This window comes from Notamacropus eugenii, chromosome 3 (assembly GCF_028372415.1).
Source record: "Notamacropus eugenii isolate mMacEug1 chromosome 3, mMacEug1.pri_v2, whole genome shotgun sequence".
Taxonomy (NCBI): domain Eukaryota; kingdom Metazoa; phylum Chordata; class Mammalia; order Diprotodontia; family Macropodidae; genus Notamacropus; species Notamacropus eugenii.
In genome coordinates this window covers 213,505,971-213,532,765 of record NC_092874.1, presented here as the reverse complement: position 1 = coordinate 213,532,765, position 26,795 = coordinate 213,505,971, and the positions used below count along the sequence as shown (strand labels likewise).

The 26,795-nt window shown below is 35.1% G+C and overlaps 1 protein-coding gene across 4 annotated transcripts in view; it reads left to right on the top strand.

Moving 5' to 3' along the window:
- The window catches only part of PPHLN1 (periphilin 1), a 136,740-nt gene extending 115,558 nt beyond the window's left edge, over window positions 1-21,182 (top strand). For all 4 annotated transcript variants that reach the window (XM_072654319.1, XM_072654318.1, XM_072654317.1 and 1 more), the window contains one exon: window positions 18,867-21,182. In XM_072654319.1, the coding sequence (XP_072510420.1) occupies window positions 18,867-19,061 (195 nt within the window). In that variant the 3' untranslated portion in view covers window positions 19,062-21,182. The remainder of the gene's footprint in view (window positions 1-18,866) is intronic.
- The last annotated feature ends 5,613 nt before the right edge of the window (window positions 21,183-26,795 follow it).

Below are 26,795 nucleotides of genomic sequence, written 5' to 3'. Positions count from 1 at the left end.
CTGGGGTTCTTTACCTAGGGTCTCTGATGTTATTTTAACAATATTTTTATAACTTGTTTTAGTGTCCTTTTTAATTGTGTGTATTTTATTTTATGCATTTGAAAACATGCTGAGGAATCCATGACACACTAAAGGTTAAGAATCCTTGGCCTAATCCAACTCCCTCCTTTTATAGATGTCAGCTGAGATTTAAAGAGGTTAAGTAGCAACCCAAAGCTTCTCAAGAGAGAAATTTTAAACCTAGAACTTTGTAACTTTTAAGGCCAGGGCTTTTTTTTGGTATACCCCATTGCATTCTGTTCATTTTGTAAGATGAGGAAACTCCCTATTCTTTATTAAATGAACTGTAAAGCTCTTTATTCTGATTTTCCACAGTCCTACTCCAACTTAGTCTGTATTTTCTTATCTCAGAGTGCTCTATTTCAGATATTCTCTTTTAGTGAAACTATCCTGTTCACTATCCAACATACTTGTTCTGCTTCTGCCTTCACTTAATCTCAGTCCCTTTCCTCATACCATCCTGCTTGCATGGAATGGATTTCTTCCATCTTGCCAATTAACTCCTTCCACCTTTTTTTCAAGGCTCAACTCAGATGCCTCTTTCTTAATGAAATCTTTCTTTTGATTACACCTACCTGAAAATGATTTCTAATAGTTTCTAAAGTTACTACCTTTGTATTCCTCACCCTGCCCCCTCTCAGAAAAACATCCCATATATCAAAGAATATTGTTTTTGGGGGGGAAGTGATAGAAGAGAAAAAACAATCAGTAAACCTAATCAGTACATTGAAAAAAAAATCTGAAAATATATTCAGAGTTCTATACATTGATTTCCTGTTTCCACAAAGCTGTGAAAGGAGTTATCTTGTCAGAATTTTTCTTTGGGTCCACTCTGGTTTTTATAATTTTGCGGTGTTCACTTCAGGTCGTTTTGTGGTTTTCTTTCCATTTGCATTGTTTTAGGCATTATGTATATTGATTCCTTGGCTCTGTTTAACATAATTCTGCATCACTTTATATATTTTTCCATGCTGCTCTGTATTCATCATTCTCATTGTTGCTTATAATACAGGAATGTTCCATTATATTCATGTACCAGTTTGTTTAGCTATCATCCAGTTGATGGGCATCTAGTTTGTTTCCAGTTCTTTGTTATCACACAAAAAAAAAAAAGTGCTCCTATAAATATTTTGGTGAGTATGGTGCTTTTCTTTATATCACTGGCCTTCTTGAGTTGTATATCTAGTAGTGGAATCTCTGGCTGAAAGAATGTGGGCATCTTAGTCATTTTGTTTGCCTAATTCCAAATTGTTTTTCAAAATGATTGTGTTGATCCATAGCATTGACTACAATGCACTAGTGTACCTATCTTCTCATAACTCCATCGACACTGATTTTGGTAGTGTTATCATTGCTAATTTTTTCTGAGTGTGAAGTTGAAGTTGTTTCTAAAAGTTAGTTTTCATGGGGTTTTTAGAATATTCAGTTGAGATAACCTAAGTGTAACTGTAACTGTAAAACTATATCTAAATGTCAGCTATTATTGGATAACTATTGTTATAGTTCAAACTACATTAATAAATAGTGATACTATTTATACAGTATATCTGTAAGTTATTGATGTATATTTGATTATAAACAATAAATTATGCAAACAAAAAAACTCAGTGAAATATAACAAAGCAAATTCAACTTACATTTTTCTGTAATATTGGGGTTCCTCCAAATTAATTTTTTTCCCTCCTTAAGACAGTACTTTATCGTTTCAGTTATTTTAGCTTCATCTCCTTTAGTGCAGCCCTATTACACCTGGTTCTCTTCCCCTCACTTAAACATAATCCTTCCCTTCTTTACCCATTTTCCTGCCTTTGGAGTTTGGTTTAACTTTCCTTTCTTTTTTCTTCCTTTTATCTAGTTAATTCTTTCCCTCTTCTTTTCTTTTAGGTAGTCAAGTCAAATTTTGTCCTTTCTTTTAACTTCTTTTGTTTGTTTTTTTATTTCCTTTTTCTGCCTTTTTCCCAAAAAGGATTTTCTCCTTTTCTTCATTGCCTTCATTTATCCTTTTCTGTCTTTTGTAGGCTTTTATTCATTAGTTCATGACCTTTAAACTTCTTTGTTCTTCTTTAATCTTTTGTATTCCTCATGAAATTAAAGCTTCTAAGGTACCTACTTTGAGTTTCCTCTTCTAAACAGTTTCTGTATTATTGCTTTGTAGATATTGCACCCTGCTTCCCTTTTCCTGTTTGTGTATCACTTTTAGAAACACTAATGCTGTGGTTGTTGTCCTTCATTCTTGAAGAGGACCAAAATGAAATCACCATGATAAAGTGAAATTTCAGTCTGTCCGACTGTGGTTGATCAGACCAATACAAGCTTGGAGTGCTTTACTACAGGTTGGGCACAGATAGTCCGTGTGAATATTTGGGATGGATTCCCCAAATTTGCACATCCTATGTTTATGTTGTGCTGTCTCATTTCTGCTTTGCTTATAGAGCACAGCACCTTTTCTGATGTGGGCACACCATGCTGAGCGGTCCTGTGCCAGTGTCTCTCATGTTGCACAGTCAAATCCAAAGTTCTTGAGAGTATCCTTGTGTCACTTCTTCTGACCACCATGTGATCACCTGCCCCATGTGAGTTCTCCATAAAAATAGTCTTTTAGGCAAGCATACATTTTGCATTTGAACAATGTGGACAGCCCATCGGAGTTGCACTCTCTGAAGCATAGTTTGAATGCTTGGCAGTTCAGCTTGAGCAAGGACTTCAGTATCTGGTACCTTGTCCTGTCAGATGATCCTCAGAATCTTCCTAAGACAAGTCAAATGGAAGTGATTCAGTTTCCTGGCATGGCATTGGTAGACTGTCCATGTTTCACAGGCATACAACAATGCTGGACAGGTGATAGAAAAGATAGAAGTATTTTCTAACGGTACAATTTTCCTTTTTTCCTGACTGCAGTTCATTACTACCTGTTGCTCTCCCATGATCATATTTCTCCTAAATACCATGAAACCTCTTCTCCGGTTCCATGCCTTCCCACTATTCTCAGTTTCATTTGCCCACAGGAGGCCTCATTCCTCTTCTCTTGAGTCAAGGTGAGTAGTCCCTTTAAGCACCAAATATCTTCAGATTATACTCAGTGTAAGGTCTCTGCCATTATTAATATCTCTCTCCTTCCTCTGGAGCTTTCTTTAGTAGGATTCCCTTTCACCACTGAATGAAGGCTTTTCCCTGTCTTTTCCTCTGTTTCATTCCCTCTTTTTGACATCTCATCTTTTCTCCTGTAGGCCTTCTTATCCTCTGCTTTGTAATACATCATATATTTTCCCCTTTCCCCTTTTATGTGATTTCCAGTTCTGCAGTTTGACAGTTTAGTACTTTTTAATGACTGTTTCAGTAACATTTCAGTAATATATTTCATGCCTCTTCTTCCACCATCTCTTTTTCTGGTTTCCATTTTAACCATCCTCTCATTGTGGAGTTCTCCTTTTAGAAATCTTTTTGTGTTGTTGGTATTGTTGTTGTTATCCTTGTTGTTAACCTCATAGATTTCTTTCTCCTCCTGAATTTACCCAGTTTTCCTTGGTTGTTGTATTTGTTTACCTTTCTTATTATTTGTTTTCTCATGTATTTGCAAAACAAATCACATGTTAAGGCACGTTCACATTTTCTTGATAGGAATGCTTCAAATGCCTTTTTTTATTCAAGGTCCATCTTTTTTTTTTATCGCTGATACATGGTCAGGATTGTAGAGTACGTCACCTTGAGTTGCATCTTGGAAATCTTTTGGTCTTTGGAACACATTATTCCATTCCCTGCTGCAGTTTCTGATCTTTATGGAATTGTCTTGTGTTTTTCAAATGCCCTTTATGTTTCAAGGTCTTTTTCCTGCTCCCTTGAACTATTGAAATCTGTAGGTTCTTTGGATTGGCACTTTATTATCTATATTTGGAATTTCTAAGTTGTTTTCATATTTTTTCCTTCCATTATACTATTAAGGGGTTTTTAATTTGTTTTTTGACCTTTTAATGTTCTTTTGGGATACCCATTATCCTTAAGTTGTCTCTAAGCATCTTTTCTTTGAGATCAGTATGTTTTGCTCCTATAGAGATAAGTTTTTGCTTTTTGCTTTTCTTTCTCTAGATTTCTCTAGATTTCCTTTACTTCTGTAGTTTCTGTATGTTGTATTGCCATTAGTTTTTCTTTCTTTTTTCCTTGGTGAGGTTTGCTATTGTAGATTCAAGTTCTGGTGATGCAACCATAAATTCTGCTTTCTCAATTCTTATTTCTCCTAAAAATTTAGGAATGTGCTGCCGTGCTTCCATGCTGTCTTGGACATGGATTTTTTGTTGTTTGTTTTGCAATTTTTGTTCATAGGTATTGGACAGATTTAGATCTGAAGGTCGTATTCTTTTCTGTTATTAATATCTTCATTGTTGGTTTGTGCTGAAGGTCTTTAATTCAGTTCTCTTCTGCCTGAGATCTTTGGTAATTTCCATCTTTTTTTCCTTAAAATCTCCAGTATCTGAGTCGTTTTCCCCTCAGGGCTGGATCTCAAACCTTTCTTTGACTCCTCACAAGCAAGGAATTCATTTTTATAGTCTCTGCCCTAAGTACCTTCTAGGCCTTAGTTGGATAGTCCCCCTTTCTTTGGAGCTCTTCATAGAAACTGGTACTATACCGCCATTAACTTCTGTTCCTCAGTTCCACTACCAGAATGCCATTCCAAGCCAAAAAATTTCCCATTACTTGTGATGCAGGAAATGGGGGGTGTGGATGGGAAGTTCAGATTTTAATTCTGCATCACACCTGTGGGTCAACTTCTGTACCTTCCCAGAGAGTATTAATTGGTGGCGCAAAGTTAGGAATTAGCATTCTCTTAATTTATGAGCTTTGTTAGGCTTTGTGGGCTCTTGGCCTGTGGAAACAGCTATGATTGTTTTTCTTCTGCTACAGCATTGCTCTTTTGGGGTAGTTTTTCAGAATTTATCAAGATTGCAGAAAATTATCATCCTCATCAATGTTAGTACTCATATGTTAGTACTTTTTAAGCTAAGGAAATGTTTGAGACAAAAGTACTCTGGTATTCTAATTAAAGCAACATAGGAAACTGTGAAATCTCAGCTACTATGTAGTAATCCCAGTGAATTCAGTGAATGTATTTTCTCCTTCTTAGAAAATATGGACCTATTTTCAGATGAAATAATTAAAACTACTTGTAATCATATAAAAAAAATGGTCTAAATCACTATTGATTAGAGAAATGCAAATCAAAACAACTCAGAAGTACCACCTCACACCTATCAGATTGGAAAATATGACAAAAAAAGAAAATGATACATGTTGGACATGCAGGAAAATTGGAACACTAATGCTTTGTTGATAGAATTGTGAACTGATCCAGCCATTCTGGAGAGCGATTTGGAACTATGCCCAAAGGGCTATAAAACTGTACATACCCTTTGATTCAGAAATACCACTTCTAAGTCTGTATCCCCAAGAGATCATAAAAATAGAGAAAGGATCCACATGTACAAAAATATTTGTAGCAGCTCTTCTTGTAGTGGCAAAGAATTGGAAGTTGAGGGAATCCCTTTCAACTGGGGAATGGCTGAACAAGTTGTGGTACATGAATATAAAACTTGCATGAACTGATGCTGAGTGAAGTGAGCAGGACCGGAAGAACATTGTACACAGTAAAAGCAACATTGTATGGTGATCAACTATGACAGACCTAGCTCTTCTCCGCAATACAACAATCCAATGGAAAATACTGTCTACATCCCTAGAGCAACCTATGGAGTCTGAATGTAGATAAAAGTATACTTTCTCTTTTTTTAATATATCCAGTGGTTTTTCCCTTTTGTTCTGATTCTTTTACAATATGACTAATGTGGAAATATGTTAAATGTGATTGTGTGTGTGTAGCCTATATCAGATTGCATGCCGTCTTGGGGGGAGGTTGGAGGGGAGAGAAGGAGAAAAAATCTGGAACTGAAAATCCTGTAAAAGTGAATGTTGAAAACTATCTTTAGATGTGATTTTAAAAAATACTACTACATGAATAAAAAAGAAGAATAAAGAAAATACGAACCTTTACAATAAAGTTCAAGGTCAGTTAGATGACTCAGCAATGACATTCATACAGATTGGCGCTTTTGGTTTTCAATCTGGACAACATACCTGAGATATTTATATTTGTTATTCTATATTGACCGTCAGTTTAAAAGACTGCCATAAAATAGAAAATGTCAAAACCATAAAGGATTTTTAATTGATCAGAAGTTTTATGAAGTAGTAAGTCCATATCTTCAGCTTTTCTTATTTAGACTATCAACATTGTAACTCTGGGAGACAGAAACATGAAAATTACATTGTGACTTATTTTGGCACCCCAATCAGATAACCTCTATCTCCTATTGCCAGTCTTGACCTCCTGCTTACAAAATCGAGGACGTCTGGTACACAGAGGAGCAACTTTGACCTCAGGCCTTCCATCACCTTCTGTGCCTGTACCTTAAGGGAGGAGGAAGAGGAAAGTTGGTTGGAGTGGGATTTCCTTCTCTTGTTGTACAGTTTCCCACCTAATCTCTAGCCTTTGGAAGGAAGAGGAGTAATGAAATGGGACCTCCCATTTCTCTATTGCCTTTCATTTCATACTGTACTGCCTTTGTCCTCTGATCCTCAGTTTCCTCTGAGATGAGCATACTCAAGCATATGACTACACGATGGCCATATTCAGAAATATATATATCTTTCTGCACTTGGGAGTCTTTATCACCTCTCTATTAAAAGGTAGATAAAATGTTTCATTATAAGCTTTTTGGAAACAAGCTTGCTCATTGAATTTATCAAAATTTCAAGTCTTTCCAAGTTGTGTTTCTTTACAATGTTACTATCCTTGTATAGATTGTTCAGTTTCTGCTCACTTCATTCTTTCTTAGTTTATATACTATGCAAGATTCTCTGAAATCTTTTTCATTCTTTTCTATGACATAATCATATCCCATTTCATTCATAAGCACAATCCATTTAATCATTATCAATTTAGGGGAATCTCCTCAGATTCTAGTTCTCCCCCTCAGCCTCCTTTTAGTTTACTCTCTTCAGGATCAGGAATTTTGTTTTGCTTATGACTGTTTTCCCTTTGATTTTAGCTATGTCCCAACTCCTTCTCCCACTTCTGTCTCCAGTTTTTCTCCTAGTCAGTTTGAGATATTTTTATACCAAATTCTGTGTGTGTGTGTGTGTGTGTGTGTGTGTGTGTAAGTAAGTCTCCTTTGTCTAGTTTAGTAAAGGTGAGATTCATCTTCCCCCTTTCACCCCAAACCCCTCTGAAATGATTTTTGTTCCTCATGAAACCCAGATTATGAGGAATAGCAAGTTCTACTTCATTCTTCCTTTTTTTTATATGAGTTTATTCTTTTACTCTCCCTTTGCTTTCTCCTCTTCAAACGCTCAAAACAGAACCAATTTCTCCCCAGACTTATGGTTTTATTTTTATTCACATTATTACATATTTATATTATTATTTATATATTTTTCAATGCTCTTTGAAGACATTAACATTCTGAAGGAAAGTTGTTTCTTCATTACTTGTATTATATATCCCCTTTAACTTGTTGAAATAAATTTACATTTTTGGTTTCTCAAAACTTTAATGTTTGTATTGGTTTAAAATTCAGTTTTATGGTTTTTTCAGCTCCAAATTCTCTGCCTCCCCAACCTATTGAGATGGCAAGAATTATAATACCCATCATAATATAAAGTCGTGCAAAATATATTTCCATATTAGCTGTATTCCTGTGGAATTTTAAAAAAAAAGAAAGGAAAAATATACTTCAATCTTATGAGTCCCAACAGTTCTCTATCTGAAAATGGATAGCATTTCTCATCATGAGTCCTTTGTGTTTTTGGTAGATCACTGGACTGAGCTAAATCTTTCAGAGTTGATTATCTTTACGATATTGCAGGTTTTGTGTAAATTGTACTCCTGGTTCTACTTACTTCATCTAACATCGATTCAAATAGGTCTCCCCAGATTTTTCTGAAACCATTTCTTTCATCATTTCTTAAAGCACAATAGTGTTCCATCATCTTCATGTACCATAACTTGGTCAGCCATTTCCCAGTTGATGGGCATCCCCTTAAGTTTCCAATTTTTTACTACCTCAAAAAGAGCTGCTATAAATATTTTTGTATATATGGGTTCTTTTCCTCTTTCTTTGACCTTTTTGGGTTATAGACTTAGTAGTGATTTTTTCAAAGGTTACGTACTCTTTTATAGTTTGGGGAGCATAATTCCATTTTGCTTGGACCACATTATAGCTCCACCAGTAGCACATTAGTATACCTATTTTCTCACTTCCCTTCTGTAATGGTAATTTAAAATGGGAAGATCTTTCTCATTCATTAGTAGGCCCATGTGACCTGTGTGGGTCACATGGAAACCTGAGTCACATGGAGCCTGTAGTTTGCTGAATGGGTAGAACAGGAAGAGGTGGAGCTAGAGCAGAGCTGAGAGGAAAATTAGCGAGAGAGCAGTCAGGTGTTAGGAACGAAGCAGGCAGCTGACTAGCGTGAGTGTGAGAAGGGCATTTTGTGTAAGGAAAGCCTGCTTTTGATTTGTTTAAAGGACCTGTTTTGCAGGAAGCCTAGCAGGGGGAAGGCATGGGGGCGGGGGGGGTGGTGTTCTCTGCATTGTTATTGTGTATACATTTTATTACTATGATGGATGTGACTTTCTGATGTCTAAATAAATGTTTTGGTTCTGTCTTCCATTTTGAGAATCTGTTGTATTTCACAATTCGGAATTGCTCTGTGATATTCATTGCATTAGGAGTACACCCTCCAGAATTTGTCATTTCACCTTTTTCTTATCTTAGCTATTCTGGTGAGTGTAAGGCTGTACTTCAGAGTTGTTTGTATTTTCATTTTTCTAATTATTAGTGATTTAGAGCATTTTTCATGACTATTAATAATTTTGGTTTCTTATTTTGAAAATTGCTTCTTCATATCTCTTGGCCATTTGTAAATTGACCACTGCCTCTTAGACTTATAAATTTGGCTCAGCTTCATATATATTTGAAAAATAAGACTTTTACCCAGAGAAGTATGTTTGTATTTCATAGTTCCACTTGCCTCTAGTTTTTGTATCGTAAATGTGTGAAAGTATTCTATTCCACTTATGGTTTATTTTTTCTCCAAGTAGGCTGGTAGTAAGTTATTCTTGGTTGTAAGTCTATATAAGTTGCCTTTTAGAATGTTGTATTCCAAGATTTCCTTTTGCTTATAGTAGAAGCTACCAAGTCTGTGTGATCCTGTCTGCATTGTTTTGGTAGTTGAATGACTTCTTTCTGCGAGCTTGTAGCATTTTTTTTCTTTGTTATTGGAGCTCTATTTTTGGGCTATACCATTCCTGAGGATTTTCCTTTTATGATTTATTTCAGGAAGTGACCAGTGGATTCTTTTTTCCATTTGTTTTTTCTATCTTTACTGTTCTAACATCTGAAAAGTTTTCATATATGATTTCTTAAAATACAGTCATCAGTCTTTTGGGGGGTAGAAAGTGTGAATGGTGGGTGGAATCATGATTTTCAAGAAGTTCAGTGACTTTTAAATTATTTTTCCTTGATTTGTCTTCTGGATTATTTTGTTTAAATATCAGGTATCTTATATTATATCCTGTATTTTCAATCTTTTTATTTTATTCTAATATTCATAGTCATAGGTGGTTTTTTAAAAATCTCTAGTTTTCATGGAATCTGTTATTTAGGTAAGATATAACACTTTTTCATTTAAGTTGTTTATTCTCCTTTTTAAAAAAATTTATATTTTCTTCTGAGGTTCTCTCTCTTACCCTATCCTCTTGCCCTCCTATTTCTTCATAAGTTAAGAAAACTTTTATACATTACTAAAAGTATATGTTATTCCTTTTTTAACCCACTTCCAATGAGAATAAGGTTCCCACACTACCCACTCTCCATCCTATTCTGCTGTCCCCGAAAGAGTACTTCCATTCATGCCTCTTTTGTATGAGATAATTTGCTCCATATTACTCCCTCTCCAGTTTTATTTTTGAGGATCATCCAGTCATAATCAACCCCAAGACTTCAGTATATCTCTTTTGAACTATTGTAGTAATGATAACTTTTTTAAGAGTTAACAAATATTTTCCTACATAAGATGTAAGCATTTTAACCTTGTTAATCCCTTAGTCTTTCATGTTTACCTTGTTATGGTTCTCTTGATTCTCTTAAGATGAATTTTCTGTTTGGCTCTTCTCTTTTCCTCAAGAATATCCATTTTTTTCTTTTCAGGATTACACTCAGCTTTGCTGAGTTGGTTATTCTCAGTTGCAAACTTACTTCCTTTGCTATTCAGAATATCATGTTCCATACCCTTTGGTCTTTTAATATAGAAGCTACTAAATATTGTGTTATTCTGGATATAACTCCACAATATTTAAATTGTTTTTTTGCTTGTGATATTTTCTCCTTGACCCTGGCAGCTTTGAAACTTAGTTTTAATGTTCCTTTGAGTTTTCATTTTGGGATCTCTTTCAAGCAGTGATTGGTAGATTTCTTTTCAATTTCTGTTTTACCCTCTATTTCTAGAACCTCTAGACAATTTTATTTGATCTTGACGTATAGTGTCAAGACTTTGTTACCATAACTTTCAGATAGTCTGACGATTTTTATATTATCTCATCGCAGGCTGTTTTCCACTTTTTTTAAAAAATTGATTTATATAATTTATGTATTTTAAGTTTTCAACATTAACTTCCACAAGATTTTGAATTCAAAATTTTCTCCCCATCTCTCCCCACCTCCCCACGCTCCAGGACAGCGTGCACCCATATCACCGCTTCCCCCAATTTGCCCTCCCTTCTATCACCCCCTACCCTTCCATTCCCCTACCCTCTATTTTCCTGAAGGGAAAGATAGATTTCTATAGCTCATTGTCTGTACATCTTATTTCTCAGTTGTATGCAAAAACAAATTTTAACATTCATTTTTAAAGCTTTGAGTTCCATGTATTCTCCCTTTTTCCCTCCCCACCCATCCTCATTAAGAAGGCAAGTGATCCAATATAGGTCATACATGTGCAGCCATTCACAACACTTTCATAACAGTCATGTTGCAAAAAACTATCCACATTTCCCTTTATCCTGTCATGCCTTCCATTCATTCCATTGTCTCCCTTGACCTGTTCCCCCAAAATGTTTGCTTCTGATTTCCCCTTCCCCCATTCAGCTGTCCCTTCTTTTATCCTCCCTCTTCTATTCCCTTCCCCCCTGCTTTCCTGCAGAGTAAGATAGATTTCTGTACCCAATTGAGTCTGTGCTATTCCCTCATTAAGCCATGTCTGATGAGAGTAAGGCTCACTTATTTTCTCTCACCTCCCCCTTCTTCCCCTCCAGTGTAAAAGCTTTCTTGTGAGGTGATTTACTACATTCTCCCTCCCTCTTTCTCTTTCTTTCAGTACATTCCTCTCAACACTTATTTTATTTTTTACCTATCTTCCCTTCACATTCAACTCACCCTGACCCCTCTATGTGTGTATACATATATATGTATACTATACACATACATACGTACATACATACATACTTACATACATACATACACGTATGTTCCTTCCAGGTATCCCAGTACTGAGAAAGGGGTCGTGAGTTACAAATATCATCTTTTTATGTAGGAATGTAAACAGTTCAACTTTAATGAATCTCTTATGGCTTCTCTTTCCTGTTTACCTTTTCAATTTTCTCTTGATTCTTATATTTGAAAGTCAAATTTTCTATTCAGTTCTGGTCTTTTCAGCAAGAATGCTTGGAAGTCCTCTGTTTCATTGAAATTCCATTTTTTTCCCTGAAGTATTATACTCAGTTTTGCTGGATAAGTGATTCTTGGTTTTAATCCTAGTTCCTTTGACCTCTGGAATATCTTACTCCAAGCTCTCCAAACCCTTAGTGTAGAAGCTGCTAAATCCTGTGTCATCCTGATTGTATTTTCACAATACTTGAATTGTTTCTTTCTGGCTGCTTGTACTATTTTCTCCTTGACTTGGGAACTCTGGAATTTGGCTACAATATTCCTAGAAGTTCTTCTTTCATGGTCACCTTCATGAGGTTATTGGTGAATTTTTTCCATTTCTATTTTACCCTCTGATTCTAGAATATTGAGGTAGTTTTTCTTGATGAGTTCTTTAAAGATGATGGCTAGGTTCTTTGTTTCATCGTGGTTTTTCAGGTAGACCAATAATTTTTAAATTCTCTGTCCTACATGTGTTTTCCAGGTCCGTTTTTTTTTCAAAGAGATATTTCACATTGTCTTCTATTTTTCATTATTTTTTTATAATTTCTCAAAATCATTAGCTTCCATTTGCTCCATTCTAATTTTGTGAGCTTTTAAACTTCCTTTTCTATTTGGCTAATTATGCTTTTTAAGGCATTCTTCTCTTCATTGACTTTTTGACCTCTTTTGCCTTTTGGGTTAGTCTATCTTTAAAGGTGTTATTTAGCATTTTTTGGGTATCGTTTAGCAAGCTTTTGACTCATTTTTAATAATTTTTTTGCATCACTCTCATTTTGCTTTCCAATTTTTCCTCTATTTCTCTTTCTTGATTTTCAAAATCCTTTTTGAGCTCTTCCATGGCTTGAGACCATTTCATATTTTTCCTGGAGGCTTTGAATGTAGGAGCCTTCGCCTTGCTGTTTTCCTCTGGTTGTATGCTTTGATCTTTGAAACAGTTTTTGGCATTTGGAGGTTGAGAAGTCAAGAAACTATAGCAGCTACCAGTGATTCAGTGCCCTGAGGCCTCCTCCAGTCCCATCTGTCAAGTTGTTTTTCTAAGGAAACGTTTCATATTCTCTTCTCTTTTTTCATTCTTCTGCTCTCATTTCTTGATCTCTTAGGAAGTCATTAGCTTCCCCTTTCCCAAATCTGTTTTTTTTAAATAATTCACTTATTTATTTTTAGTTTTCAGCATTCACTTCCATTAGATTTTGAGTTGCAGATTTTGCCCTTGTCTCTCCCCTATCCCCACCCCAAGATGTTGTGCAATCTGATATAGGCTCTGTATTTACATTCATATTAAAACATTTTCATGTTAGTCATATTGTAAAGAAGAATTAGAATCAATGGGAGAAACCAAGAGATAGAAGAAACAGAGAGAGCAAGCAAATATTATGCTTCTATCTGCTTTCAGACTCCTGTAATGGTAATTTAAAAGGGATGATCTTTCCCATTCATTAATAGGCCCATGTGACCTGCTTAAATCACATGGAAGCCTAAGTCACATGTGGTGGGAGGAACTTGCTAAATGGGTGGAACAGGAAGGGTGGAGCAGAAATGGGATAAAGTTGGTGAAAGCACTTAGAGTGGAGAGAGGACAAAGGCAGGCAGGCACAGCTTAATCTTGTGAGTATTTTCTTGTGGCAAGGTCCTGGAGGAAGGGAGAGGCTTGGGAATGGCTTTGTCCCCTGCAGTGTTGGTATGTATTGACTTCTTGGTTACTATGATGGATTTGGTTTTCTGGTGTGTGAATAAAGGTTTTTCTTCTGCCTTCTATAGGGAGAGTCTGTTACACTATGCAATTCAGAACTACACCAACATATTCATAGTCACCCTCAGTGCTGTGAATATTGCCTTGGCAATAGAACTACATCATTCTCTTTCTAGATGTGGATAACATTTTTCATCATGCATTTTTTTGGAGTTGTCTTAGATCTGAGAAGAGCTAAGTCTATCAGAGTTAGTCATTGCACAGTGTTGCAGTTAACTGTGTATATTAACCTTCTGGTACTTCAGTCAGGTCAGACCACCACCTGGGGAGGTCATTTCTTTCCTCACTTCCTCCCAATTGTCTTTGGCTTAATTAATGTTTTACCCTGTCTTAATGACTTATGCAGTCCTAAAATTTACTTCAAGGCATTATTTGATTTGTTGGGGAACTTTGGAGAACTAGATAGTTTCCCACCTTATTTCACCATCTTCTTTTTGTTCCCCTAATTTATTTCTCTAGAGCTTCTTTTTAAAATAGTAAAAACAAAACAAAACAAAAAACTACCCTCTTGTTTCATTCCTTACAGGTATTTATGTAATACTTACGGAAAATGCTTTTAAGGGTTTTTGTTTGTTTGTTTTGTTTGTTTGTTTGTTTTATTAAGGAACCATCTGTTGAATAGCTTAAAGAAGTCTATTTATTGAATGGATGTATCTCACTCAAAGTGAGATTGTGATAAGACCTTAGTCTGAAAGGGCCAGGGTCTCACATTGCATCCTGGGCCATCCCCAGTCATCCTGATGAATATCAAGCCACTGGATCCAGATGGCTCAGGAGAAGAAAGTGAGGTTGGTGACCTTGCACAACCCTCCCTAACTCAAATCACAGTCAACTGCAACTCATGTCATCATCTTGACGTCATGGTCCTCTTCAATAACAAAGGACAAATACATAGGGATACAGACCTAGGAGTGCTGTTGCTGCAGTATGCACAATTTTATAGCAGTTTGACCATAGTTCCAAATTGCTTTCCAGAATGGTTGGAACATTTCACAACTCCACCAACAGTGTATTAGTGTCCCAGTCTTCCCATATCCCCTCTTAACATTTTTTATTTTCCTTTCCTGATATATTTGCCAGTCTAATAGGTATGAGGTGGTACCTCAGAGTTGTTTTGATTTGCATTTCTCTAATCAATGGTGATATAGAGCATTTTTGCATATGACTATAAATAGCTTAGATTTCTTCTTCTGAAAACTATTTCATATCCTTTGGCCAATTTATCAGTTAGGGAATGACTTGTATTCTTATAAATTTGACTCAGTTTTCTCTTTTTGAGAAATGAGGCCTTTATCAGCAACATTTGCTATAAAAAAAATTTTCCCCTAGTTTTCTGCTTTTCTTCTAATTTTGGCTGCATTGATTTGCTAGTGCAAACGCCTTTTAATTTAATGTAATAAAAATTATCCGTTTTGCATCCTGTAATGTTCTCTATCTTTTGTTTGGTCAGAGATTCTTCCTTTAACTGTATCTGACAGGTAAGCTCACCTATTTTGCTCACGGTATTACCCTTTATGTCTGAATCATTGAGATGAATGAAAAGCTCATGAGACAGAGTTTTGGGGTAATTAATAATCAATTTCTTAATTAGACTAACAAATAATAAATTGATGGTTAGTTGTTTCTCTCTATAACCAAAGACAAAAGAACATGGAGTTTATCAAATGAGTAAATGCCTTTGGAAAAGTGGATGCCTCTCACAGATGGGGATCAACCCTAATTGGTGAATAATCAGTGTGTGGATAGACATAATGAGAAAATGGGGCAGAAGTCTTCAGCCTCTCCTACTGAGAACTTGATTTGATCATGAGGCTCAGCCTCCAGCACTTGGCAAAAGAATCTATCTCCACCCAGACCACTATATAAGTGAGCAGTGGGGAGGTTGGGGGTGGGGTAGAATTTCAATGCTTTTAACACCCAGAATTCACCTAGATTAGATTCTCTTTACACTTTAATCGGAAATAAACTCAAGATTGAGGAGAATTGTTCCTGGAGGGTTAGACCAATCCCATTACCAGCCCCATCCTTCAGAGATCTTCTGACTTCTAGGGCTAGTTCCTGAATAAGGGAATAAAAAGAGAGGAAAAAAAAATAAAACCTCTTACTAATAACTGACCTACTAATAATTAGTTATTAGTCATAGAAAAATAACTATTTCTCTCATACAGTATGTGATGTTAGTCTCTGCCTAGTTTCTGTCAAATTATTTTCCAGTTTTCCCAGCAATTTCTGTCCATTTGTCAATTCTTGTTGAAAAACTGGGTTCTTTATGTTTATCACTCTAGATAAAGATGGTCATTTACTACTGTGTATTGTGTACCTGATTTATTCCATTGATCCATTTCTCTATTTCTTAGATACTACCAGATTATTTTGATGATAACCACTTTATAATACAATTTGAGATCTGGTACATCTCATAGACCCCCTTCGTTTTTTTCCATTGATTCCCTTGATATTCTTGACCTTTTGTTCTTCGAGATAAATTTTGTCATTTTTTCTAACTTCATAAAATAATTTTTAGTAGTTTGATTGGCATGACATTGTAGAATAAAGTTAGGTAGAATTTTAGTTTTTATCATGTTAGCCAGGCCTACCTATGAGCAATTAATATTGTTTACATGTGACTTTGTGTGAAAATTTCTTTGTAATTGTGTTCCTGTAGTTCTGGGATTGCCTTGGCCGATAGACTCCCAAGTATTTTGTGTTTTCTACACATACTATAAATGGAATTTCTCTATCTTTTGCAGCTGAACTTTGTTGGTAATATATAACAATGCTGATGATTTGTGTGGATTTATTTTATATCTTACAGCTTTGTTAATGTTATTATTTAAACTAGTTTTTTAGTTGATTCTCTAGAATTCTCTGTGACATCCTATAGTCAGCAATTGTTTTGTTTTCTCATTGCCTATTCAAATGCCTTCCATTTCCTTTTCTTCTTTTATTGCTATAACTAGCATTTCTACTACAATAATGAATAACAGTGGTAATAATGAGTCTCATTTCTTCACCTCTGATCTTCTTGGGAAGTTTTCTAGCTTGTCATCATTACATATAATGCTTATTGAGGGTTTTAAATTAATACTTATTTTAAGGAATGTTGCATTTATTCCTATGCTTTCTGGTGTTTTTAATAGGAATGTGTTGTATTTTGTCCAAAGCTTTTTCTGCATCTATTGAGAAAATCATTTCATTTTTGTTGATTTTGTTATTGATATGGTCTATTGTGCTCACACGCTCTGTATTTCTTAACCAGTACAAAATTGTTTTGATGATTACAACTTCAAAAATAGTTTCAGATCTGGTATTGTTGGTCCCCATCCTCACCCCACCTTTTTTTTTTTTTTTTTGATAATTCAGTTGATATTCTTGACCATTTTATTACATTGGCTTAGCCTACACTTGAGCAGTTAATACTTCTCTCTGTCTTTAAGTGAAGACTGTTTACATTCCTATGTGGAAAGATAATATTTGTAACAATTGAGACTTTTCTCAGTATTTGGGTAGTTGGAGGGATTATATACATATAGACAGAGGGCACAGGGTGAGTTGAATAAGTAGGGATATCTAAAAGAATAAAATAAAGGGGTGAGAGAGGAATGTGTTGAGGGGAGAAAGGGAGAAATGGGATGGGGCAAATTATCTCATAAAAGAGGCAAGAAAAAACTTTTTCAATGGAGGGGAAAAGGGGGTAGGGTAAGAGGGGAAAAGGTAAAGCTTACTCTCTTCACATTTGGCTTAAAGAGGAAATAACATGCACACTCAATTTGGTATGAAAATCTATCTTACAGTACAAGACAGTAGGGGAAAAGGGGATAAGTGGAGTGTAGGGGGATGATAGAAGTGAGGGCAAATGGGAGGAGGGAGTAATTAGAAGTAAACACTTTTGGCAAGGCACAAGGTCAAAAGAGAGAATAGAATAAATGGGGGACAGAATAGGATGGAGGGAAATATAGTTAGACTTTCACAACTTGACTTTTATGGAAAGTTTTTTGCATAACTACACATGTACAACCTACATTGAATTGCTTGCCTTCTCAGTGGGAATGGGTGGGGAAGGAGGGAGAGAAGTTGGAACTCAAAGTTTTAAAAACGCATGTAAAAAATTCTTTTTACAGACAACTGAGAAATAAGAAATACAGGTAATGGGGTATAGAAATCTATCTTGCCCTACAAGAAAATAGAGGAGATGGGGATAAGGAAAGGTAGGGGTGTGATAGAAGGGAGGGCAGATTGGGGGAAGGAGTAATTAGAATGTATACTGTCTTGGGGTGAGGGAGGGGAGAGATGGGGAGAAAATTTGGATGTCAAAATCCTGTGGAAGTGAATGTTGAAAACTAAAAGTAAATAAATAAACAACAATTTAAAAAAGTAATAGTTTTGCTTCCTCTTTGCCAATTTTTATTTTGTTGTTCTTGTTCTTTTGCTATACCTAGTGTATCTGGTACAAATTGAATAGCAATGGTAATAACAAACATCCTTTTTATGTCTAATCTTATTGAAAAGGGGTCTAGCTTCTTGTTATAGGTTCTATCCCTTTGTTTCTGGGTGGGAGTTTTATTAGATTGCTGCTTGACTTAGCCACTATTAATTTGCTCACTGGGATGCTCTGCAGGTTCAAAGCAACTGAACTGCTGGCTTCTCCTTTGGTCTGGGAAGCTACTCTCTGTTCCTAGTATCAAAACTGCCTTTGCAAATAGTATTTGCGTACTGGAACTTGATCTGTCCTTAGTACGTAAATAATTTCATTCCTCACAATTGCTTTTCCCCATCATGGGAAGCATTCATCAGAATTGGCCAGTGAGCAGCAGAGCTACCCAATGACACCCTTTCCTGTACCCATTTCTTACTTAAGGATCTCTTTCTGCCCCTGTGCTTCTTGTCCTGGTGTCCTGCCTTAGCCTTCTCTGTCATCCTGGGTGTCTTTTTGGCTACATCACACTTTCCATTGCCTACAGACATCTCTGTCCATCTCCCTAAACTGTTGTAAACTCTAAAGAAAGTGAATATTTTTGACATCTTGTTGGCTTTTCCAATTAGAATTTGTTCTGATGCTTTCTGTAGAGCTTCGTGAAGGAGGAGGTTTGGGGGCAAGCTAGATTGTAATGCTTCTTCTTGCTCTGCCATCTTGATTCTCATTCTGCTGTCTTGACTCTCCCATATGCTATTAAAAGGTAGCAGTGATTACCATGTATTTCATTTCTAGACAATAATTGAATTAGAAGTGATGCTAGTGAATTTGCTGTCCTATACTTTTCACTCCTAACCATATTTTAAAATGTGTTTCATCTTTCTAGGTTTATCGACAAGACTGTGAAACTTTTGGGATGGTTGTGAAAATGCTGATTGATAAAGACCCTTCTTTAGAAAAGTCTGTGCAGTTTGCTTTGAGACAGAATTTACATGAAATAGGTGAGCGATGCATTGAAGAACTGAAGCATTTCATTGCAGAGTATGATGCTGCCAATCAAGAATTTGGGGAGCCTTTCTAAGACCTCATGCTGAGGCAAAAGATAATGTACTTCTTTGTTGTTGTTTTTTTCTGGATTATATAAATCCTTAATATATGGAATACTTTTGTAGGTACTTAGGGAGATATTTTAGTACAGTTAGCATACATTTAGATATCTTTATCATTATTGTATTTAAAGAATATCTAAAAATCTTTTTATTAGCACTGAGGGAAGGTTCTGGATCCATAAGTAAGCGTAAGCTTTTTCTGTAGGATGAAGAATGTCAATTCTTTTTTCCCGTATGCCTCTTTGCAAAAAAAAAAAAAAAAAGTCCTAGAGGTTAGTTTTCTACAATTATTTGTCTTCAGTATCAGATACTATACAATCATATGCTTTGTCATACAAATTTAAACTGTTTACCAATTAGAAAATACTTTGAAGTCATTTTTTCCATTCATTGAAAATCTTTTGAATTTTCACGTGACCTGTATTTTCAGAAGTTCAACTCAAAAGTTCTATGACTTGATTTCATTATTTGACTTATTTCTTAAGCCTTCAAACTTTAAACATTCTAATGATCTATTTTCTATATTAACTGACCATTTGAAGTTCTCCCAGTTTAAATATACTAATTTGATCGTGTGAGAATTGCTTTTAAAAAATCCTAAAGCTCTAATAACTTCCAGATTCAAAAATATAAGGTTTTCAATAATAAATTACTGTTTCAAAACCATCTGTGTTCCAATACTTCTGAATCTCATAAATACTTACATTGAAATATGAATCTTATAAGATCACATCTGTGTCAGATGGAAGGGAAAATTTGTGAATTGAAAGGTGAGTGACATATTTAGGCTGAGATTTTCCACAAATTTTATAGACCTAGAAAGAAATCTTTATCAGCATGAGAAACAATAGATTTTTTTCCCCCATAGGTCTTTATTTCAGAGTTTATCAGTTTGTCTTTTGCTCCATGGAGCATTAGGAAATTAAGAAATTGTACCAGTGATTTCAGCCTAAAGGTTTGTTTATTTAGGTCTCCTTATTAGGGACTCTCAGGACCATGGATATTCTACCAATTTTTGATGTTAGGTATGACATTCATTTTTTCTTTTTGTGGCATTAATAAGTCACAGAGTTTTAAATCATGTTATTATTACTGCCTACTTTACTTATCTTTCCAGTGACTCTTCTCTAACCTGAATTCTGCCATCATTTTTAGTGGCTTATTTTGATAATGTTTTGAAGGCTTCCAAACACTAGGGACCAAAATTATGTTAAATGTTCATTTCCAGCTAGCCATTTATTTAAAAATCATGCTAGAATGGAAATAAGGAAACAATGTAAGTGGTACTGAATATAATAAGGACCACACCGGAAAATTGAAGGAATAAGAGAAAAATATAATTCCAAATCATCCCCAACCTCAGCCTTGCCAAATTAGGCCACTTTGAGTCATACATAGTTTTTGATACTTAGTGTGCCAGTCCACAGTTTCTGAACCATAAACTAAAACTAGTCCTTATCCATCATCTCTGATAATCTTCTCCAGTGTATGAAACTGTTTTATTAGCTACCTAGCCTAGAGAGAAAACTAAGGCAAAGCAGTTTTGTTACTCAATTCTCCATTTCCCTTTTTCATTTAATTTTGTTAAGTAATATCATTTCCTAAATAAAAAATGAAAAAATATAGTAGAGATACCAAAAACAATGAACAATTTTTTTTTGAGCTTCATTAAAAATAGTTTTACTAAGTTAAAGGCTGTGTATTAACCAGGTAAATATAGTTTTGTTCTTCTCCTCAGAACATTGTGTTCAGTAGCTAAAAGTTTTTTACAGTTAACCATCAATAATATTTTTGTAGGGATATCTGTTAATTGTAGAAAAAAACGGTAGACCTTAAAGGATAACTTCACAGCATGCAAATTCAAATGTCAGCCAGAGTGGTTTATGTTAGTTCTCCTTGTTAAAACATTTTTATTAGAGAATTACCCATTATTTTCTGCAGAATATTCCCAGATAATATGCTTTCAGTATGTCTTCTTTAATGCCTTGTAATTGCACTAATGCATGTAATTGAAGTTAAAAGGAAAATGGAATTTTGTGAGACCTACTTGTGTAAACTTCTAAAAAATAAATAAAATAACCAGTTTAAAATAATTGGATTGTCTTTTATTGTAGCAGTCTTCATTTCATTGTGTCTTCAAAGTGAAGAATTCATTTCACATCAATACAGATACAACTTTTGGCACTACCTTAACCACCAAACCCCGAAGAGGGGCTGTCTCTTATGGTCTCATGGTTTATCATATTCCATCAGGGAGTTTACCAGAGTCTAAGGAATCTACAGTGTAACTTATTATCTCTCCCTTCAAACCAACTCCCTTTCCTTACTTAGCTGTTTCTATCCATGTTTCTATCCCCCAACCCCCTACACACACACACACACACACACACACACACACACACACACACACCCTTTTTCTTGTCCTCATTTTCTCTCTTGTCTGACTCCACAGAGCTTTGTAGTCTGGCCTGTGTGTCACCATATCACTTGACTGAAGCTGTTCATTCCAGAGTTAGCAATGATCTCTTAATTAACAAATGTGATAGTCTTTTTTTCAGATTTTTTTTTTTCCTGAATACTCTTCTCTGGGCTTTCATGTGTCTCATCTCTCTGATTCTCTTCTTGCTTATTTAAATGCTTTTTCTCAGTGACCTTATCTGGTTCATTATTCACATCATGCTTTCTTGCTAGATGTGTTCTCCAAGGCTCTGTCCTAGGTACCCTACTCTTATCTAGATATATTATTAATGATTCCTTCTATACCAGTGACCCCAAATCTGTATTTTCAGTCTGGTTATCATACCTCAGATTCAATCCCACATCATAAGTAACTTGTTGGACATTTCCAGCTTTATATATTTGAAACTTCTTAAACTCAAGACATGTAAATTAAGACTCATTATCTTTCCTTCCAAGCCCACCCCTCTTTCAAACTTCCCTTTTGAGGTTTCCACTATCCTTCCATGTTCTCAGCTTCATAATACTTTGTTAAATAATACTTTTCCCAATTACAACACTTAACAATTTCAGCATTTAACATTCATTTCTTAAATTTTGAGTTCCATAACATTACTAGATAGAAAATGAATAATTGTTATTATATTAAATAAAAAGGTTTTGTACAAACAAAAGCAATACAATCAAGATTTGGAGGAAAGCAGAAAGCTCAGAAACAATTTTTACAGCAAGTGTCATTGACAAAGGCCCCATTTCTTAAATACAGAATTACATCAAACTTATAAGAATGCAAGTCATTTCCCAATTAAATAATGGTCAAATGGATATGAACTGGCAGTTTTTAGATGAAGAAAGCCAAGCTATCTATAGTCTGATACTGTCAGTCATGAGGGCTTATGGAAAATCATGGCAAAATTTGGTTGCCCCGAGAAATTGTTCAGCATTGTAATGTCATTTTCATGATGGCATGTTTCTCCAGGTGCTGGATAATGGATGATACTCTCTCTCACTTTCACAGTTATGAGTGGAGTGAAGCATCAGGGCTCTGTGTTTGCTCCCATACTTTTTAGTTCGATGCTTTCAGCTGTGTTGCCAAATGTCTTCAGTGAGGACAACAGGGCCACTGCACTGATGGTAAATTCTTCAGCTTGAAAAGGTTACAGGCCTTTTAAAAAATATAAATTGCCTAGATTAACAGAAGAGGAAGTTGAGTACTTAAAAAACCCCATCTCAGAAAAAGAAATTGAACAATCTATCAACGAACTTCCTAGGAAAAAATCTCCAGGGCCAAATGGATTTACAAGTGAATTCTATCAAACATTTAAAGAACAGTTAATTCCAGTACTATATAGATTATTTGGGAAAATTGCCAAAGGAGTCCTACCAAATTCTTTTTATGATACAAATATGGTTCTGATGCCTAAACTAAAAAGAGCCAAAACAGAGAAAGAAAAGTATAGACCAATTTCTCTAATGAGTATAAATGCAAAATTTTTTAATAAGATATTAGCAAAAAGAATCCAGCAACTTATCACGAGAAGAATACATTATGATCAGGTAAGATTTGTATAAAGAATGCAAGGCTGGTTCACTATTAGGAAAACTCAGCATTATTGATCATATCAACAACAAAACAGAAACCACATAACTATCAATAGACGCAGAAAAAACTTTTGAGAAAATACAACACCCATTCCTGTTGAAAACACTGGAGGGCTTAGGAATAAATGGAACTTTCCATAAAATAATAAGCAATATCTACCTAAAACCATCAACAAGCATTATATGTAATGGGGACAAGCTAGATGTATTTCCAGTAAGATCAAGGGTGAAACAAGGATGTCCATTACCACCACTGTTATTCAATATGATATTAGAAATGCTAGCTGTAGTAATAAGAGAAGAAATTGAAGGAATTAGAATAGGCAAAGAAGAAACTAAGTTATCACTCTTTGCAGATGATATGATGATATACTTAGAGAATCCCAGAGAATCAAGTAAAAAACTACTTAAACAACTCCGGCAAAGTTGCAGGTTATGAAGTAAGCCCAGATAAATCATTTGTATTTCTATATATTTCTAACAAGGCCCAACAGCAAGAGATGGATAGAGAAATTCTATTTAAAGCTATAGTAGACACTATAAAATATCTGGGAGTCTACCTGCCAAAATAAACCCAGGGACTATATAACACAATTACAAAACACTTCACATAAATAAAGTCAGATCTAAGTAAGTGGAAAAATATAAGTTGCTTATGGGTAAGCCGAGCTAATATAATAAAAATGACAATTCTACCTAATTTAATTTACTTATTCAGTGCCATACCAATCAAATTACCAGATAATTATTTTCTAGAGCTAGAATAAGTAATATTGAAATTCATCTGGAAGAATAAAAGGTCCAAAATATCAACAGAATTAATGAAAAGAAATGCTAGGGAAGGTAGCCTAACCCTCCCAGACCTCAAATTGTATTGTAAAGCAACAATCATCAAAACCACTTGGTACTGGCTAAGAAATAGAAGGGTAGATCAGTGGAATATGTTAGGACAGTAGTCAATGAATATAGCAATCTATTGTTTGATAAATACAAGGACCCCAGCTTCTGGGACAAGAACTCACTGTTTCACAAAAGTTGCTGGAAAAACTGGATAAAAGTGGGGCAGAAACGGCATAGTCCAATGCCTGACATCATACACAAAAATAAAGTCAAATGGATACATGATCTACGTATAAAGACTGATACCATAAACATATCAGGGGTGCAAGGAATAGTGTATTTGTCAGATTTATGGAGAAATTTTTAACCAAACAGGAAATGGAAAACATTATGAAGTAGGAAATGGATAATTTTATTTACTTTAAATTGAAAAGTTTTTGCACAAACAAACCCAATGCACCCAAGATTTGGAAGGAAGCAGAAAACTGGGAAAGCATTTTTGCAACTAGGTTCTCTGATAAAGGCCTCATTTCTAAAATATAGAGAGAACTGAGTCAAATTTACAAGAAGATAAGTCATTCCTCAATTGATAAATGGTCAAAGGATATGAACAGGCAGTTTTCAGAGGAAGAAATTAAAGCTATCTATAGTCATATGAAAAAATGCTCTAAATCACTCTTCATTAGAGAAATGCAAATCAAAACAATTCTGAGGTACCACATCACACCTATCAGATTGACCAACATGGCAAAACAGGAAGGTGATAATGTTGGAGGAGGTGTCGTAGAGTTGGAACACTAATTCATTGTTGGTGGAGCTGTGAGCTTATTCAACCATTCTGAAGAGCCATTTGGAACTATGCCCAAAGGGCTACAAAAATGTGCATACCCTTTGACCCTGAAATACCACTTCTGGGACTCTGTCTCAAAGAGATCATAGAAATGGGAAAAGGTCCCACATGTACAAAAATATTTATAGCAGCTCTCTTTGTGGTGGCCACCAACTGGAAATCAAGGGGATAACAATGAATTGGGGAATGACTGAACAAGTGGTGGTATATGAATGTAATGGAATACTATTGTGCCATTAGAAATGATCAAGAAGACTTCAGAGAGGCCTGGAAGGACTTACATGAACTGATGCTGAGTGAAAGGAGTAGAACCAGGAGAACTTTGTACACAGCAACAGCCATAGCATGCAAAAAATCTTTCTGGTAGATTTAGTCCTTCACAGCAATGCAAGGATCTAAAGAATTCCCAAAGAACTCTTGAGGCAAAATGCTTTCCACATTCAGAGAAAGAACTATGAAATTGGGTCGCAATTGAATGAAGCAGACCTTTTCTCTTGTACTATGTTTTGTTTTCTTTCATTTTGTTTTATAGTTTCTCCCATTCATATTAATTCTTCTATGCAACATGACTAAGGTGAAAATGTATTTAATAGTAACGTATGTGTAGAATCTGTTTAAGATTGCAAACCATCTCAGAGAGGGAGTGGGCAGGAAGGGGAAAAGCAGGGGGAGGGAGGGAAAAAAATCTAAGATATATGGAAGTGATTGTAGAAAACTGAAAACAAATCAAAGAATTAAGAAAAGGAAAAGGCATTGGGAGTGCAAAGAAGTAAATATATTAAATGAGCTAAATGGGAGTCCACAATTTAAGAGTTTGTTTTAGAAGTTTTTTTGTTTTAACTATATTTTAGTTCTACGGTGTTTGTTTATGTCAATGTGTTTTTAAGCTACTTTAAGTCATTAAATTGCATACTCAGAAGTCTTCAGCAAAAATTATTAACTGCTCCTTTCATCCAGTTCAATTGCTTAGTTTCTTCAAAAAGCAAATTGTTTTAACTAACTAAATATCTTTTAAATAACAAGTCCACTCTGGTGCAAAGGATAGCAAAGGAAGTTATTTAAAACAACTAGAAAACTCTCCACAAGGTCAGGGATGGGGTTGGGGGGGGGGGGGGGGGAGGGAAGGTCAATCTTGCTTTCCACAACAGTCTTTTATCTTATCTAAGATCCCAAATATTTTTACAATTGTGATAATTCAAACAAGGTGTTTTTTGTAGTGGAGATTTGTTTACAAGCTTTAATTAAGATTATGCCCAAGATAGGATTTAGAATTCAAGTGATTCTACTGGGCTTTGATCTTTTAACAGAAAAGTTATTACTTTTGATACTGTCTATTGACTTCCTGTCAGGCATCTTTATTTATTTATTTTTTTTAGCATTGGAATTGCATTAAAGTACTGAATGAATTGAGTAGGTTTTATGCTTTCTTGAAGAGTATGATAAAATTCATTGGCATAAGCTTAATAAAAATGATAAAAACAAAGCAAATGAAGTTTTTCTTTAGTTAATTTAGCTAATTTGAGATTCAGTTAAAAAAATTTATCCCTTAAAATATTATTAAATTGATTTTGTAAACATAATTTATTTTTGGTTAATGGGACCATACAAGAATTCTATTAAAAAAAAATTTTTTGTAGGAGGAAGGCATTGGATTATAAATATTTCTTTATGGTGTTATGACACAACTATTAACTAAATTTGATGTGGCATTATGTCAACTATGTACTGCTTATATTCGCAACACAACATACAACCACATCATTTTTCATCACTCCCTCTCTGGGTCTTTTCAATAGACGAAATTTTGGTCTCATACTAATTTTCCATCATAACTGCTAATAACGTTCCCATTCAGCCAGTCTAGGCTGGTCTCATTTTCTCTGAAACACTTGTTCCTAAATTCGAAGTCCTTTGTCAATACTGATTCCCCTGACTAGAATACCTACAATTTGCTCTC